The sequence below is a fragment of the Carassius carassius genome, chromosome 13, assembly GCF_963082965.1.
Source record: "Carassius carassius chromosome 13, fCarCar2.1, whole genome shotgun sequence".
NCBI lineage: Eukaryota > Metazoa > Chordata > Actinopteri > Cypriniformes > Cyprinidae > Carassius > Carassius carassius.
In genome coordinates, this window is record NC_081767.1 from 14,232,738 (window position 1) to 14,250,171 (window position 17,434).

At 39.0% G+C, this 17,434-nt stretch overlaps 1 protein-coding gene across 1 annotated transcript in view; it reads right to left on the reverse strand.

The window, feature by feature from the left end:
* The window catches only part of tcf25 (transcription factor 25 (basic helix-loop-helix)), a 241,747-nt gene that overhangs the window by 141,184 nt on the left and 83,129 nt on the right, over positions 1 to 17,434 (reverse strand). Inside the window, exons 9-11 of the mRNA XM_059564786.1 lie at positions 7,166 to 7,259; positions 6,902 to 6,994; positions 6,660 to 6,765 (exon numbers count right to left, since the gene is read on the reverse strand). Coding sequence (XP_059420769.1) covers positions 6,660 to 6,765; positions 6,902 to 6,994; positions 7,166 to 7,259 — 293 coding nt within the window. The remainder of the gene's footprint in view (positions 1 to 6,659; positions 6,766 to 6,901; positions 6,995 to 7,165; positions 7,260 to 17,434) is intronic.

The following is a 17,434-nucleotide window of genomic DNA, read 5'->3' on the forward strand; positions in this document are numbered from 1 at the left end:
GCGTACTTGTTTTTAGATCGTACCTTGTAGGGAGGACCCGGAGTTTGACCATTGCTACATAACTTGTTAGGTTATGTAAGATTATTCCGCCATGTCCACTAAATTGCCTTCTCTGGCGTGATGAGGATCCCAGTGGTTGTTTTCCTTGGTTGGGTTTGAGGCTGCGTCAGTAGCACCACCGTCTCGCCGTACAGGTGTAAAGGTGGACCTCCGTGGAAGAAAGTTGATAAAATCTTCGGCGGCCTGGGGGTGGGGGGGTTTATTTGGAGTCGAACATCTTCCTTTCGCCTTTCTACTGCAGTTTTATCCGCGCAAAATAAATTAGGAATGGTTCCAGGCCCATGCCCTTAGCCTTCTTCATGGTAGAACTGAAGCTCTTTCTCTGTGTGGTTGTCGCTGGACTATAATCGTGGAAGAACAGGATAGTGTCGGCTGTTGGCACAGAAGAATGAGCGAGAGGCGTGAGCAAGTGAACGGATGATGTGCGCGCGCCATTAGCAGCGTACTTCACTGGATGAACTTGAAGTGCCCCGTTAAGGATAGCCGATCTGTCTTGGCAATGCAGTGATCTGAAGATGAGGGTGCGCAGCTTGTTGGAGTTAGCCTCTCCTCCATCATGCACACGATGTGCCCCTTCAATGTTAATGTCTCGGACCACCAATGAGGGTATCCACAAGGGAAGGTTATCTTTCAGGTAGCCAAATTGCATCCGACCCCTCCACTGTTTCTGGTAAGCCAACCAGCCTTACATAATTTTTTCGTCCCCTGTCCTCCAGGTCTGTCAACTTTGTAGTGAGCTGGTCTAGCTGTGTGTCCTTAGTTCAATAACCGATCGCCTGTCCTATCATCCGCGTCATGAGCCGCGTCTAAAAGGCAAAGGTGGAGGTGTTGCTTCAATTTATAACAACGTTTTCAGGATTTCTCAGTGGGCAGGCTTTAAGTATAACTCGTTTGAAGTAATGGTGCTTCATTTAACATTATCCAGAGAAACAAATGTTAATGATAAATCCCCTGTTATGTTTGTACTGGCTACTGTATACAGGCCACCAGGGCACCATACAGACTTTATCAAAGAGTTTGGTGATTTTACATCCGAGTTAGTTCTGGCTGCAGATAAAGTTTTAATAGTTGGTGATTTTAATATCCATGTTGATAATGAAAAAGATGCATTGGGATCAGCATTTATAGACATTCTGAACTCTATTGGTGTTAGACAACACGTTTCAGGACCTACTCATTGTCGAAATCATACTCTAGATTTAATACTGTCACATGGAATTGATGTTGATAGTGTTGAAATTATTCAGCCAAGTGATGATATCTCAGATCATTATTTAGTTCTGTGCAAACTTCATATAGCCAAAACTGTAAATTCTACTTCTTGTTACAAGTATGGAAGAACCATCACTTCTACCACAAAAGACTGCTTTTTAAGTTATCTTCCTGATGTATCAAAATTCCTTAGCATATCCATAACCTCAGAACAACTTGATGATGTAACAAAAACTATGGACTCTCTCTTTTCTAGCACTTTAAATATAGTTGCTCCTTTACGCTTAAGGAAGGTTAAGGAAAACAGTTTGACACCATGGTATGAGCATAGTCGCACCCTAAAGAGAGCAGCCCGAAAAATGGAGCGCAGCTGGAGGAAAACAAAACTAGAGGTATTTCGTATCGCTTGGCGGGAAAGTAACATATCCTACAGAAAAGCATTAAAAACTGCTAGATCCGATTACTTTTCTTCTCTTTTAGAAGAAAACAAACATAACCCCAGGTATTTATTCAATACAGTGGCTAAATTAACGAAAAATAAAGCCTCAACAAGTGTTGACATTTCCCAACACCACAGCAGTAATGACTTTATGAACTACTTCTAAAATCGATACTATTAGAGATAAAATTGCAACCATTCAGCCGTCAGCTACAGTATCACATCAGACAGTGCACTATAGACCCCCTGAGGAACAGTTCCACTCATTCTCTACTATAGGCGAGGAAGAATTGTATAAACTTGTTAAATCATCTAAACCAACAACATGTATGTTAGACCCTATACCATCTAAGCTCCTAAAAGAGGTGCTTCCAGAAGTCATAGATCCTCTTCTGACTATTATTAATTCCTCATTGTCATTAGGATACGTCCCCAAAACCTTCAAACTGGCTGTTATTAAGCCTCTCATCAAAAAACCACAACTTGACCCCAAAAAACTAGTTAATTATAGACCAATCTTGAATCTCCATTTTCTGTCCAAGATACTAGAAAAGGTGGTATCCTCACAATTATATTCCTTCTTAGAGAAAAATGGTATATGTGAGGATTTCCAGTCAGGATTTAGACCGTATCTTAGTACTGAGACTGCTCTCCTTAGAGTTACAAATGATCTGCTCTTATCATCTGATCGTGGGTGTATCTCTCTATTAGTTTTATTGGATCTTAGTACTGCGTTTGACACAATTGACCACAACATTCTTTTGCATAGACTTGAACACTTTGTTGGCATCAGTGGAAGTGCATTAGCATGGTTTAAATCGTACTTATATGACCGCCATCAGTTCGTAGCAGTGAATGAAGATGTATCCTATCGATCACAAGTGCAGTATGGAGTACCTCAAGGCTCAGTACTAGGGCCGCTACTCTTCACGCTTTATATGTTACCCTTGGGAGATATCATCAGGAAACATGGTGTTAGCTTTCACTGTTATGCTGATGATACTCAGCTCTATATTTCTTCGCGGCCCGGTGAAACACACCAATTTGAAAAACTAATGGAATGCATAGTAGATATAAAAAACTGGATGACGAGTAATTTCTTACTGCTAAATTTTGATAAAACAGAGGTGTTAATTATAGGACCTAAAAACTCCGCTTGTAATAACCTAGAACACTGTTTAAGACTTGATAGTTGCTCTGTCAATTCTTCGTCATCAGTTAGGAACCTAGGTGTGCTATTTAATCGCAATCTTTCCTTAGAAAGCCACGTTTCTAGCATTTGTAAAACTGCATTTTTCCATCTCAAAAATATATCTAAATTACGGCCTATGCTCTCAATGTCAAATGCAGAAATGTTAATCCATGCATTTATGACCTCAAGGTTAAATTATTGTAATGCTTTATTGGGTGGTTGTTCTGCACGCTTAGTAAACAAACTACAGCTAGTCCAAAATGCAGCAGTAACAGTTCTTACTAGAACCAGGAAGTATGACCATATTAGCCCGGTCCTGTCAACACTGCACTGGCTCCCTATCAAACATCGTATAGATTTTAAAATATTGCTTATTACTTATAAAGCCCTGAATGGTTTAGCACCTCAGTATTTGAATGAGCTCCTTTTACATAATAATCCTCTACGTCCGCTACGTTCTCAAAACTCAGGCAATTTGATAATACCTAGAATATCAAAATCAACTGCGGGCGGCAGATCCTTTTCCTATCTGGCGCCTAAACTCTGGAATAACCTACCTAACATTGTTCGGGAGGCAGACACACTCTTGCAGTTTAAATCTAGATTAAAGACCCATCTCTTTAACCTGGCATACACATAACATACTAATATGCTTTTAATATCCAAATCCGTTAAAGAATTTTTAGGCTGCATTAATTAGGTAAACCGGAACCGGAAACACTTCCCATAACACCCTATGTACTTGCTACATTATTAGAAGAATGGCATCTACGCTAATATTTGTCTGTTTCTCTCTTGTTCTGAGGTCACCGTGGCCACCAGATCCAGTTTGTGTCCAGATTAGAGGGTCACTGCAGTCACCCGGACACAGTACGTATCCAGACCAGATGGTGGATCAGCACCTAGAAAGGACCTCTACATCCCTGAAAGACAGCGGAGACCAGGACAACTAGAGCCCCAGATACAGATCCCCTATAAAGACCTTGTCTCAGAGGAGCACCAGGACAAGACCACAGGAAACAGATGATTCTTCTGCACAATCTGACTTTGCTGCAGCCTGGAATTGAACTACTGGTTTCGTCCGGTCAGTGGAGAACTGGCCCCCCAACTGAGCCTGGTTTCTTCCAAGGTTTTTTTCTCCATTCTGTCACCGATGGAGTTTCGGTTCCTTGCCGCTGTCGCCTCTGGCTTGCTTAGTTGAGGTCACTTCATCTACAGCGATATCGTTGACTTGATTGCAAATAAATGCACAGACACTATTTAACTGAACAGAGATGGCATAACTGAATTCAATGATGAACTGCCTTTAACTATTATTTTGCATTATTGACACTGTTTTCCTAATGAATGTTGTTCAGTTGCTTTGACGCAATGTATTTTGTTTAAAGCGCTATATAAATAAAGGTGACTTTGACTATCGTGCAGCCGCCTGAACAGATTCAACATGGTCTTGAGTGCATTTATTAGATTTGGCTACCTTCTGAAGTTCACTGTTGATCTCCTTCACAGTTTCATTAGTCTTTTTTATTTCCGTTCGCAAGTCACGTAGTGCTGGGACCAGAATGGAGTCCACAGCTTCCCTGACAGCGGAGGTGATTTTAACACGCGACTGACTTGGTTAACGCCATAGCCCTGCGGTGGCGGTAGACGCGGCAATATTACTCATTCTGGCTATCCACCTACTGTATGTGCTGTACATATGGCAGAATTGACAATAAAGTAGACTTTGACACACACTGTCAATTTAAATCTAGATTACAGACCCATCTCTTTAACCTGTCTTACACAACACACTCACACATTTCTAAAATTCAAATCAATTAAAGGATTTTTAGGCTGCACTAATTAGGTCTACCTGAACCGGGAACTCTTCCCATAACACTCAATGTATTTGCTATATCGTTAGAAGAAAGAATCTACGCTAATATTAGTCTGTTTCTCTCTTATTCTGAGGTCACCGTAGCCACCAGAACCAGTCTGTATCCAGATCAGATGGTCACTGCAGTCACCCGGATCCAGTACATATCCAGCCCAGATGGTGGATCAGCACCTAGAGAGGACCTCTACAGCCCTAAATATCAGCAGAGACCAGGAGAACTAGATGAGCCCCAGAGACAGATCCACAGTCAAGACTTTGTCTCCTAGACGGCCACCAGGACAAGACCACAGGAAACCGATGGTTATTCTGCACAATCTGACTTTGTTTCAGCCTGGAATTGAACTTCTGGTTTCATCTTGCAAGAGGAGAACTGCCATTCCGTCACTGATGGAGCTTTGGCTCCTTGCTGCTGTCTCTTCCGGCTTGCTTAGTTGGGGACACTTAATTTCCAGAGATATTATCGATTTGATTGCACAGATACCATTTAAACTGAACTTTGCTGGATTATGTCATCACAATTCAATGATGACCTGCCTTTTTGCATTATTGAAACACTATTTTCTTATTTAATGCTTTTCAGTTGCTTTGACACAATCTTGTATTGTTAAAAGCGCTACATAAATAAAGGTGACTTGACATCGTGCTCAGTCATTTGCTCCTTAAACCATGTCTACAATGGGCCCAACAGCTATTGTGTGGCACCGCTTCAGCTAAAGACTGTCTACACTGGACGCGACAAAAGCGACTGTTGAAAATCACTTGAAATTGTGTCAGCACATCATAAATAGAATGCGGCAGCAGTTTACTGTCGGGGATTTGTAGTGTCATGCTGTGCTGCGCTTAGTTATAATGAGTTCTTTTGACTGATCTATATATAATGAATCTCTATTACAGATCAGTGGTTCTATATTTTTTCGTCGCATCACACCGCTCGCATCCGGTGTAGACATGGTTTTAGGAATCATTAGTTGTTTACCCTTATAAGGACTCATGTTTTGGGCACACCCCCTAAACCAACCACCACCAACCCCCAGCTTGCCCCCGCAGATGTCAATGTCCATCACGATGTTTCACTGTAACCATCATCCGATGTCAAATTTGTAGACATCACCCAACCCTAACCTCTACAGAACGCCACACAACCAAGATAAAAATATAAAAGAAAACCCATTCAAAGTAAATGAGAAGCGTTAATTCCGATTCCCAGTGTGGATGCCCCGTAACAATCACCTGGTTCAGATAAACTCCACATCTGTTCATAACTCCTCAAACCTCAGTTGGCCAGATTTGGGGCAGGCCAAAAACCCATGGAGGATACCCCCGCAAGGAGGCTTGATCAAGCCCTGGAAATGACACCTATGTAAGAGGGGCAAGGTCAAAACCACTGCTAAACCAGAAGAACTTTAGGGATTGATAGAAATTTGCCTTGATGAACCTCAAACATTTTGGGAGAATTTTTTGTGGACTGATGAGTTGAAACTATAACTGTTTGAAATATGTCCTTACACATCGGTCAAAATCTATCACCATATTCTAAAAAAAAATAAAAAAAATAATAACCCATACCTACGATCAAGTATAGTGGTGGCAGTGTGCTGCTGGAAGGATGTTTTGCTGTATAAGGGCCTGGGCAACTTTTTTGAGGGAATAATTGAGGGAAACAAACTCTGCTCTCTACCAGAATATCCTAAAGGAGAATGTCAGGTCTTCGGTTTAAGTTGAAAGTTTAACTGCAACAGGATTATGCAGTAAGACAATGATCTAAAGCATAGCAGCAAGTCAACCTCTGCAAAATGAAAGTTGTAGAGTGGCCTAGTCAAATTCCTGACTAGGACCCAACTGAAATGTTGTGGCAGATCAGTATGTTATTTCTTTACCTCCCATTCCTCATAGAGTCGGATGAGGGTGGTGTACTCGCGACAGCGCAGGCACAGGAAGTCAAAGATCAGCAGCATGCAGAGAGGGTCATTATCTGGATCCAGACTGGAAGAATATTTAAAGTTTTAAAAAAATTACATTTCATGTTTTATACAATACATCTGGCTGACTGACCAAGGATGGTGGATTTTGTCTTATGAATGTGATAAATTTTTTGCATTCATTTGATGTAGGCTTGTACCTCAGAATCAGTTTGCAGAACTCCAAGGCTGTACGTGGACAACCTCTCTTCTCCAGAAATGTCATATGCTTGAACAACACTAAATAAAAGGCCCTGTAGATACAGAAGAGAGTGAGAGATTTCATTAAAAAGTATGCTTTCTTTTGTGCTCCAAATAAAAAACAACGATGAATACTAACAATATAGATGTAAATACCAACAAGTATTAGTGGTTAATCTTTCTGGGCACCTGCTACATGATAATGACTGTAATGAAGGTCTCACCTGTTTTCTGGTCTGCAGTAGTCCAGTCGACACGTGCCTGACGTCAGGCTGAACACAGGGTGGAATGCACACTCAAAACTATATAAAGCCCTTTCTGCAGAGATGAACAAAACAAACAAATACTGTATATTCCCTTACATGTTAAAACATGAATTTTTTTTTTGATGATTACTACTTACAGCTTATCAAAATAAAAAATTCAGTATCTGAAACATGCGAATATTTTCTTAAAGATCAATCAAAAAAAGATGTACAAAACAGAAATCAAGATCTTCAAAGTAGGTTTAATTATGTATTCAAAACTTGGTTGGGGCTCCTTTTGTAAGAATTACTGCTTCAACGCGGCGTGTCATGAAGGTGACCAGTCTGTGGCACTGCTGAGGAGTTATTGAATCCTAGGTACTTTGATAGTGGCCTTCAGCTCCTCTGTATTGTTTGTCAGATGTTACTTATCTTCCTCTTCACAATACCCCATAGATTCTCTGTGAGGTTCAGGTCAGGTGAGTTGGCTGGTTAATCAAGAACAGTAATACCACTTTCATTAAACCACTTGGAAGTGGTTTTGGCACTGTGGGTAGATGCTAAAGTCCTGCTGCAAAATGAAATCAGCATCTCCATAAAGCTTGTCAGCAGATGGAAGCATAAAGTGCTCCAAAATCTCCTGGTAGATGGCTGCACTGACTTTGACCTGAAGTGACATACAGCCAAGTATGGTGACTAGACATGTGCCGGTATTCGTAATGCGATATATCATGGTAATTAATATGCACGATATTGTTATCATGTGCACTTCTAAATACAGTGAATAATTATATATTACAAATTATTCTGATTTTGTAATGCATTATAAGAATACTATTCCCATTAACTGGTCAAAATGCACAACACCGCTGTATGCTGCTCGAAAGAGGTATGTGCATGAGACGCATGAGAAGGACATGAGGAACACATGAGAGACGTGCTGAATGAAAGCACATTCACTCTCTGACAGCAGATGGTGCTAAACTGCAGAAAATGCAGCCCTTACCCCGGAAACCCCATAAATAAAGCAGCCACACTACTTTCTAAAACATATTTAAATACCCATTCAAATTTGTGGATTTGCTATGGTGTTCATCACAGTGCCAAATACTTAAATATTTAGACTTAATATGCTATTTATTAACTTTTTTTTTTACATTTTAATCTGGACTACAACATGCCCTAGATTTATTTTAAAGTGTTTTGATTCTTTAATGTTCATTCACTCTTTACATTAGGGCTTCATTAGTTAACACTAGTTAATTAATTAGTTAACAAACTGCCAATGAATAATTCTTCTGAACATTCATTAATCTTAGGTATTCCAATGTTTAATAACACATTGTTATAATCTAAAGTTGCAACTGTATTATTTAATGAGCTAAAATTAACTAAGTCTTGTATTTTTTAACAAAGATTTATAACTTCTGTAGCAAATTTAGCTATTGCTCATTGCGAATGTTAATGCATTAACTAATGAGGTCTTATTGTAAAGTGATACCAATGGGTCTTTATATTTCTTTTGCACTTTAATCTGTGTAAAACTTTTAACTGTGTATATCTTTCTGTATTGCTTTATTGTATTTAAATGTCCGTGACTTTAGAAACTTCACACTGGACTTTGGATTACAACCCGAATTCCGGAAAAGTTGGGACGTTTTTTAAATTTTAATAAAATGAAAACTAAAGGAATTTCAAATCACATGAGCCAATATTTTATTCACAATAGAACATAGATAACGTAGCAAATGTTTAAACTGAGAAATTTTACACTTTTATCCACCTAATTAGCTCATTTAAAATTTAATGCCTGCTACAGGTCTCAAAAAAGTTGGCACGGGGGCAACAAATGGCTAAAAAAGCAAGCAGTTTTGAAAAGATTCAGCTGGGAGAACATCTAGTGATTAATTAAGTTAATTGATATCAGGTCTGTAACATGATTAGCTATAAAAGCTTTGTCTTAGAGAAGCAGAGTCTCTCAGAAGTAAAGATGGGCAGAGGCTCTCCAATCTGTGAAAGACTGCGTAAAAAAATTGTGGAAAACTTTAAAAACAATGTTCCTCAACGTCAAATTGCAAAGGCTTTGCAAATCTCATCATCTACAGTGCATAACATCATCAAAAGATTCAGAGAAACTGGAGAAATCTCTGTGCGTAAGGGACAAGGCCGGAGACCTTTATTGGATGCCCGTGGTCTTCGGGCTCTCAGACGACACTGCATCACTCATCGGCATGATTGTGTCAATGACATTACTAAATGGGCCCAGGAATACTTTCAGAAACCACTGTCGGTAAACACAATCCGCCGTGCCATCAGCAGATGCCAACTAAAGCTCTATCATGCAAAAAGGAAGCCATATGTGAACATGGTCCAGAAGCGCCGCCGTGTCCTGTGGGCCAAGGCTCATTTAAAATGGACTATTTCAAAGTGGAATAGTGTTTTATGGTCAGACGAGTCCAAATTTGACATTCTTGTTGGAAATCACGGACGCCGTGTCCTCCGGGCTAAAGAGGAGGGAGACCTTCCAGCATGTTATCAGCGTTCAGTTCAAAAGCCAGCATCTCTGATGGTATGGGGGTGCATAAGTGCATACGGTATGGGCAGCTTGCATGTTTTGGAAGGCTCTGTGAATGCTGAAAGGTATATAAAGGTTTTAGAGCAACATATGCTTCCCTCCAAACAACGTCTATTTCAGGGAAGGCCTTGTTTATTTCAGCAGGACAATGCAAAACCACATACTGCAGCTATAACAACAGCATGGCTTCGTCGTAGAAGAGTACGGGTGCTAACCTGGCCTGCCTGCAGTCCAGATCTTTCACCTATAGAGAACATTTGGCGCATCATTAAACTAAAAATACGTCAAAGAGGACCACGAACTCTTCAGCAGCTGGAAATCTATATAAGGCAAGAATGGGACCAAATTCCAACAGCAAAACTCCAGCAACTCATAGCCTCAATGCCCAGACGTCTTCAAACTGTTTTGAAAAGAAAAGGAGATGCTACACCATGGTAAACATGCCCCGTCCCAACTATTTTGAGACCTGTAGCAGAAATCAAAATTGAAATGAGCTCATTTTGTGCATAAAATTGTAAACTTTCTCAGTTTAAACATTTGCATGTTATCTATGTTCTATTGTGAATAAAATATTGGCTCATGTGATTTGAAAGTCTTTTAGTTTTCATTTTATTAAAATTTAAAAAACGTCCCAACTTTTCCGGAATTCGGGTTGTATGTGCCTCTCCGGTCTTCCTCCAGACACCAGACTAGAGGTAAACCGATAGTGGATTTTGATTATAACGATAGCTAGGTTGGACCACTCTGGTCGATAGAGATTAATTAACCAATAGTTTTTTCAAATGGATACTGAGTAAAAACTAAAATAGTGTTTTATTTACAAAAATAAATAAATAAACCATTACTGAACCATAGTAGTAGTAGTAGTAGTAGTAGTAATTTTTAGGGCCCTATGGTTTTTTTTCCTCACCATATTTTGTATTGTTACCAAATTCTGTTCTAGCATGTATAATTATTTGAACTCATAAAACAACTTAATTTATTTTTGTTCTTACAGAAGCCCCCCCCCCCCACCTTAAAAAATTGTGTATGTAAATTTTTATTATCAAATCAAGACATGAAACATTAATTTATCTTTTAATTACTGAAAATAAAGCAAACTTTTGACATACAAAGGGGATTTACTATTCAAATTAAAACATGGAAGAAATGATTCTGTGATTATTCCTTAAAAAATTATGTTTGATTAATTTTAATAGTAGTAGTAGTGGCGTGCATAGCATACATTCGACTAAAAAAATAGACTTCAAAACAAAACCGACTTTTATTTTGACAGGTTGCCGTGAATACCTTTACAATTGTGTGCATGTGATATGATGATTTTGCTCAAATCAAACGGTCAAATGCTCATGAAGTGACTCTCAAAGTAGTTCTGGAGATGTTGTCCATGTGTTTTCGTCCTCATTTAGTGAAACGGCAGACACTGAAATCACCAAGTGTCATCCCACACTAAACTTTGAATTCCTTTTTTAATGAATGGATTCCGCGATTCTGTCTGCGTGGGCCCTACAATTATTCCAGCACAAAGTATACTCTCACACTTTAACTGCTTCTATCTTTGACACTTATTATCTAATCAAAATAAAAGCGCAGAAGAACTCACCGGTATCACACACACTCAGGACGCATCGCATTAAAGTCGAGAAGCAGCCTAAAATAGTTTATTTATTCACCAAACGGACACAAGTTTACTTCAAGAATGAACAAAAAGGCACAGATAAGTTTGAAGCTCAGTGTTTAAAAAAACGGAGCAAACGGAAAGAGCGATGTTATAGCTCTATTAATTAAGCATACAGACTTTATTAGAGCCACAGAAAGATATATAATTCATTATGTACATTAACAACAATTCGGGTGAATATAATATAATTTAAAGGAAAATTATGTGAATGGCGTTCTGTGGCAGGGCAGGATTTTCTGTCAACTGCATTTAAATCTGGTCTGAAGTTTATCGCTCTGTTCAGCATGCAGCATCACATGTCTAAACAAATAGCACATGCTGTTAGTGATTTCAATCACTAGAGGCCACTCTCGCACTGTACGATGGAAACAGAGCCTTCTTAGCCGCTCCAGCAACAGACATAACCCGGAAAATTATCAGCATGAATTTTTGCCAATAACCGTTTTAACCGGCAAAACCGATACATCGGTCGACCTCTACTCCAGACCTTGATTTCCAAATGAAAAGCTAAATTTACTTTTATCTGAAGAGAGGACTTTGGACCACTGACCAACAGTCCAGTTCTTTTTATTCTTACCCCAGGTGAGATGCTTTTTAATTTTTTTCTGGTTCAGGAGTGGCTTGTTTCTAGGACTGTGACAGCTGTAGCCTATTTCCTGAAGATGTCTGAGCGTGGCGACTCGATGCGCTGACTCTGGCTTCAGTCCACTCCTTGTGAAGCTCTCCCAAGTTCTTGAATCTGCTTTTCCTGACAATCTTCCCAAGGCTGTGGTCATCCCTATAGCTTGTGCACCTTTTCCTACCACACTTTTTTCTTCCAGTCAACTTTCTATGAATATATTTTGATACAGCAATCTGTGAACAGCCAGCCCTTTCAGCAATGATCTTCTGTGGCTTACCCTCCTTGTGGAGTGTGTCGATGATTGTCTTCTGGACCACTGTCAAGTTAGTAGTCTTTCCCATAATTGTGGTTGCATGTTCTCAACTAGCCCAAGAGGTACCCAGTAATTATACTCAAAATTAATCAAACTAATCAAGCTTAAAATGGAATATTCAAATTTTTGGAGATACTGAATTTTTTATTTTCCTAAGCTGTAAGTCATAACCATCAGAATTAAAACAAAAAATTCTTGAATTATTTCAGTTTGTATGCAATTAATCTAGAATATAAGAAAGTTTGCTTTTTTAATTAAATTACAAAAAATAAATAACTTTTCCATTATATTCTAATTTCTTTATATGTACCTATACATATCAAACATCATCACTGGGTCACTTATGATGTGTTATGATTTGAAAACACAACATGCCAAACATCTCTCCAAGCTTACAATAAGAATCATTTATAAAAGAACTTACAAAAGATTTATAAAAATTAGGGTAGCACCATCTTTTTTTTTTACATGAATGACAACAAGGCTCTAAGCCAGCGGTGTCAAACTCTGCTCCTGTAGGGCCACAGACCTGCAGAGTTTAGTTTGGACCCTAATTAAATACAATTGAACCATCTAATCAGGTCCTTCAGGCTTATTTGAAAACTACATGGTTTGTGTGTTGGAGCAGGATTGGAACTAAACTGTCCAAGGCTGCGGCCCTGCAGGAACTGAGTTCGACACCCCTGCTCTAAGCAATAGAAGTTGGAATGCACCGTTATTTAACATACCTAGTGCTCAGTTGACCAACAGTCTTTCAGAGAAACAAATTAGGTAAACAAAAACACCATTAAATTACTTGAAAATTACGTGATCTAGGACCTATACAATGCGTGTCAGTGTAAAGACTAGAGGCTGACTGATATATCAGTTTGCTGATTTTATTGGCCGATATGATCCTGTCGCAGATATATATTTTTTTACAGAACATAAAACACAGATAAAATGCTTGTAAATGGTGTAATTACATAGTCTGTCCACCAGTGCGCTCCATTGTTTGCTACTGGCGACCTGAAAAAATGCTTTAAACTTTAACTGTAGAGTATGTATTACCATTGAAAATTTGAACAGCCATATCTCCAAAACGGCGCGGTGGTTCTGAACCAAATGCGGGGCATCCCTTTAGCAAAAGGAACCCTCTTGAATGCCAAATCGAGTATAGGTCTCAAAGCCCCTGTTCGAATGAGACCACCCCCATGTTGAGAGACCTTAAAGTCCGGGTGTTATGGGCAGTTCAATTCACAGTCGGGCACCAACCAATCTAGTCGATCCCGGCGGGTTGGGGGGTGGATGGTACAGATGCATGGAGGGTGGCATTCGAGAGGGCTCCTCGAGTAGGAATCCACTGAATTTGGTTTCGCAGGATTCGCAAGATGGTGACACCAGCCAACACTTTCTCTTCAGTGAGGAAGTCTTGTTTAAGCAGCAGCATTCAAGTGTTGTCTTATTCGACCGTAAGTGCCCTGTCAAGTGTAGTTCACATGATATTTTGCCATTATTCCAGTTCCAAGGGAACGTACATGTTAAATTCAAAAGGCATAAGGGTCCGCGAGATGTGAATTTAAATAAATTATCCAAAGTTAAATAAACATCAACAGAATAAAGTTATTATTACTTTCCTTAGAGATTTTGTTCCATATTGATATGATAGCATTATGCAGTTAACGAATCATTTGATTTGACCATTTCTTCTTAGTGAACCATTTGAACCAGTTCACCAAATCAGACTGAATCATTTGAACCAGTTCGCGTCTCCTGTAAGCATTATCCACAATTTATTTATCTATCTATGATATGTTGCTGCTTTTATTACTGTGGTATAGATTTAAAAGAAACGTCTTTTAGATATCTATAAAAATGTACATGATTGTTTCTTTTAATAATGTATTTTACAACAATACAAAGAGCAATGTGTAACATTTTACCAGATTTGAGACTTATTCACTTTTATTTGTAAATAAAATATTTCAATAGATTTGATAAAATTATTGTGCTCCCTTGATTTTTCTAGAATCTAGAGTATCTTTTGCTGCTGAAATATCTTCCAACCTAGTTTATAAAAAATAAAAATAGACTGTAATTAACACTAAAGAATGATGATCAGGACAACACAGAGAAGTATAGAAATTCCATATTGAAAAAAAAAACTGTGCTGGTATCGGATTGGATCGGTATCGGCAGATACTCCGAATCTTCGGTATCGGATCGGTTCTGAAAAAATGGTATCGTTGCATCTAGGGCTGAATGATATTCTGTTTTAACATCGACATTGCGATGTGCGCGTGAGCGATAGTCACATCGCTGGAAAATGCGATGTGAAGGGTAGCAGCCCATGGTGTATTAAGAGAATGGTAGTACCAGGGTAGCACACCGTAAACACGAGTTTGTTGTATGGCTTGTTGCTGGGGTGACATGCACGTTCCGTGTGCCTGCACAGTGAATGGTTCGCTGTGCCGCTGCTCACCGCTCACAGCCAACATTCACTGCTAAAAATGCACAACGAAGAGGATCCGCCGAAAAAAAATTATTTCGTACCAAAAAGAAAGTCGAAATCATCTATTTGGGACTATTTCGGCTACAAAAAGGAGGATGTTGACCAAAAAGAGGTACTTTGCATGGAGTGTCATTGTGGCCACAAAACAAGGAAACACCACCAATTTATTTTATCGCTTAAAACGACACCACAAAGCTCTTTATGATGAATACAAAGTCAAATCTGGATGTCAACCAAAACAAACAATTATTTGTGATGCCTTTGCCAGTGTGACACCTTACCAGAAAGGCTCTCAACGACAGAAAGAAATAACAGACGCAATAACCTTTCATATCGCTAAAGATATGTTGCCATTAAATACCGTCGCCAAAGAGGGATTTAAGAAAATGATCCGAACGCTTGACAGGCGGTATGTTATACCATCCCGCACATATTTTTCCAAAGTTGCGATAAAAGAGCAGTATGAAAAATGCAAATCTAAGATTGAAGCAGAACTGACGCACGTGGAATACTATGCAACTACAACAGACTTGTGCTCCACAACGGAGCCCTACATGAGTCTGACGGTCCATTTCATCACAGAGGACTTCGAGCTAAAAGTCGCTCTTTGCAGACGGCATTTTTCCCTGAGAGAAGCGGTGTCCGCTTGGGGCTTAGATGAGACGTGTCAAGTCTGTATAACAACAGATAATGCAGCGAACATGGTGAAAGCTGCCGATCTGAACAAGTGGACCAGGCTACAGTGCTTCGGCCACAGACTGCATCTTGCAGTTGGTGAGTAATGACCATGATCTTTATCCTAAATAAATATACAATTTTACTCCGCTGTTTTACTTAATAACCTGTCCTGAACCTGACAAAACTTGTAAAATTAATGTTTCATGTGTGTACGTAGAGCTTTAAAACGTAAGAAAAAAATACAGAATGATTAAATCAAACTATATTGTTGTTGACAAATTCAAAGTTACAGTATTTATTTTTTTCGTTTCAAAACGCTGTAAATCTATAATTTTTTTCCCAAAACTGATGGTTGTCTTTTTTTTTTTTTTTTTAAGTCTTTTGTCTTCAATGTTACAACAGTTCTCCGTAATGGATATATACAGACTGCTCTGAAAGCGGCACTAAAACTTTCACAGAGACCTCAAACATAAAGCACAAAGCAATTATTTAAAGCTAATTTCATTTTGTATTAATTGTATCTTAATTTCAATCAGTGTTTTATTATCCAATTTCCTTTTAATAAATAAAAAGTAATAGCAGACAATAGATAATCACGACAAGTAGGCGCCAGCGCCTGAACTGGAACTGAAACTATCATCCATGATCCTAAACTCAGCGTATAAGGTATCCTACTCGCCTCACACACCTAAAAAAAACAAAACAGAAATAACGTTATATCTATTATCTACAGAAATATCTACTTTTAAACAGAACCATTCAAAACAAAATAAAACTATGTAATTCGTATGAAATGTGAATTTCTCCGGCGTGTTCACTACTGCGAAGATCGCGGTATCGAGTCGGTATCGTCAACTTTATCTTTGCAGCCAACACAGAAAACACTTTTTATTAATAAACAATTAAAATGTCTCATTGCAATATTTTACATATTCCTAATCATTACTTTTGCTGGTTCTTTGTGACAGCTTTTAGGTGCCGTTTACATAAACGCGTCACTGCATCAGCACCGAAAAGAGAGAGAGAGAGAGAGAGAGAGAGAGAGAGCAAGAGAGAATAAGATTTTTTTTTTACTTATTTTGAGGAATTATAGCCTAATGAACAAACAAACATCTGTTAAGAGCGCAGCCACGTTGGATTGCGTAGAACGTTCACCAAATTTGCGTTTAGGCTAAAAATAAGTTTGGCGCTTATTGGGGTTTGGAAAAAACTGCATCTTGCAGTATATTTAAACAAGGAAATTTTTATTGGCGTTTATCGCGTTTTGGAAAAGAGCTCTTCATTTATTGTTTCAAATAAAACAGTGTGCTTCAATAATTAAACTTCAATAATTAAAGCAATGTTTTTTTTGTTTTCTCCGCTTAGAAAATGCAGTGATAAAGGATGGCTGCATTGATCATGCTGTAGGAGTCTGCAAGAAGCTGGTGAGCCACTTCTCTCACAGCTGGAAGGCCAGCGAAACCCTGGCAAAAGTCCAGAAGGAACTCAATCTACCACCACATTGTCTCATCTCAGAATGCCAAACAAGATGGGGTTCCAGACAGATGATGATTAGCAGGATATTAGAGCAACAGCAGGGTTTAACTCAGGTCCTGTCTGCAGACAAAAAGCTGCGGCATCTAATTCCAACCTGCCAAGATATAAATGTCCTGGAATCTGTAAGCAAGTCACTGGGCCCAATGCTGGATTTCACTGATGCACTTTTAGGGGATGAATAATTCAGTGTCTCCTTTGTAAAGCCAGTTCTACAGCTCTTCAACACTTCACTACTGGAAATGCGAGAGGAAGACACAGACCTGACCAAGAACAAAGATGATGATGCTGGACTACCTCAACGAAAAATACGAAGATGATGATACTCAGAAGCTTCTAGATATGGCATCTTTTA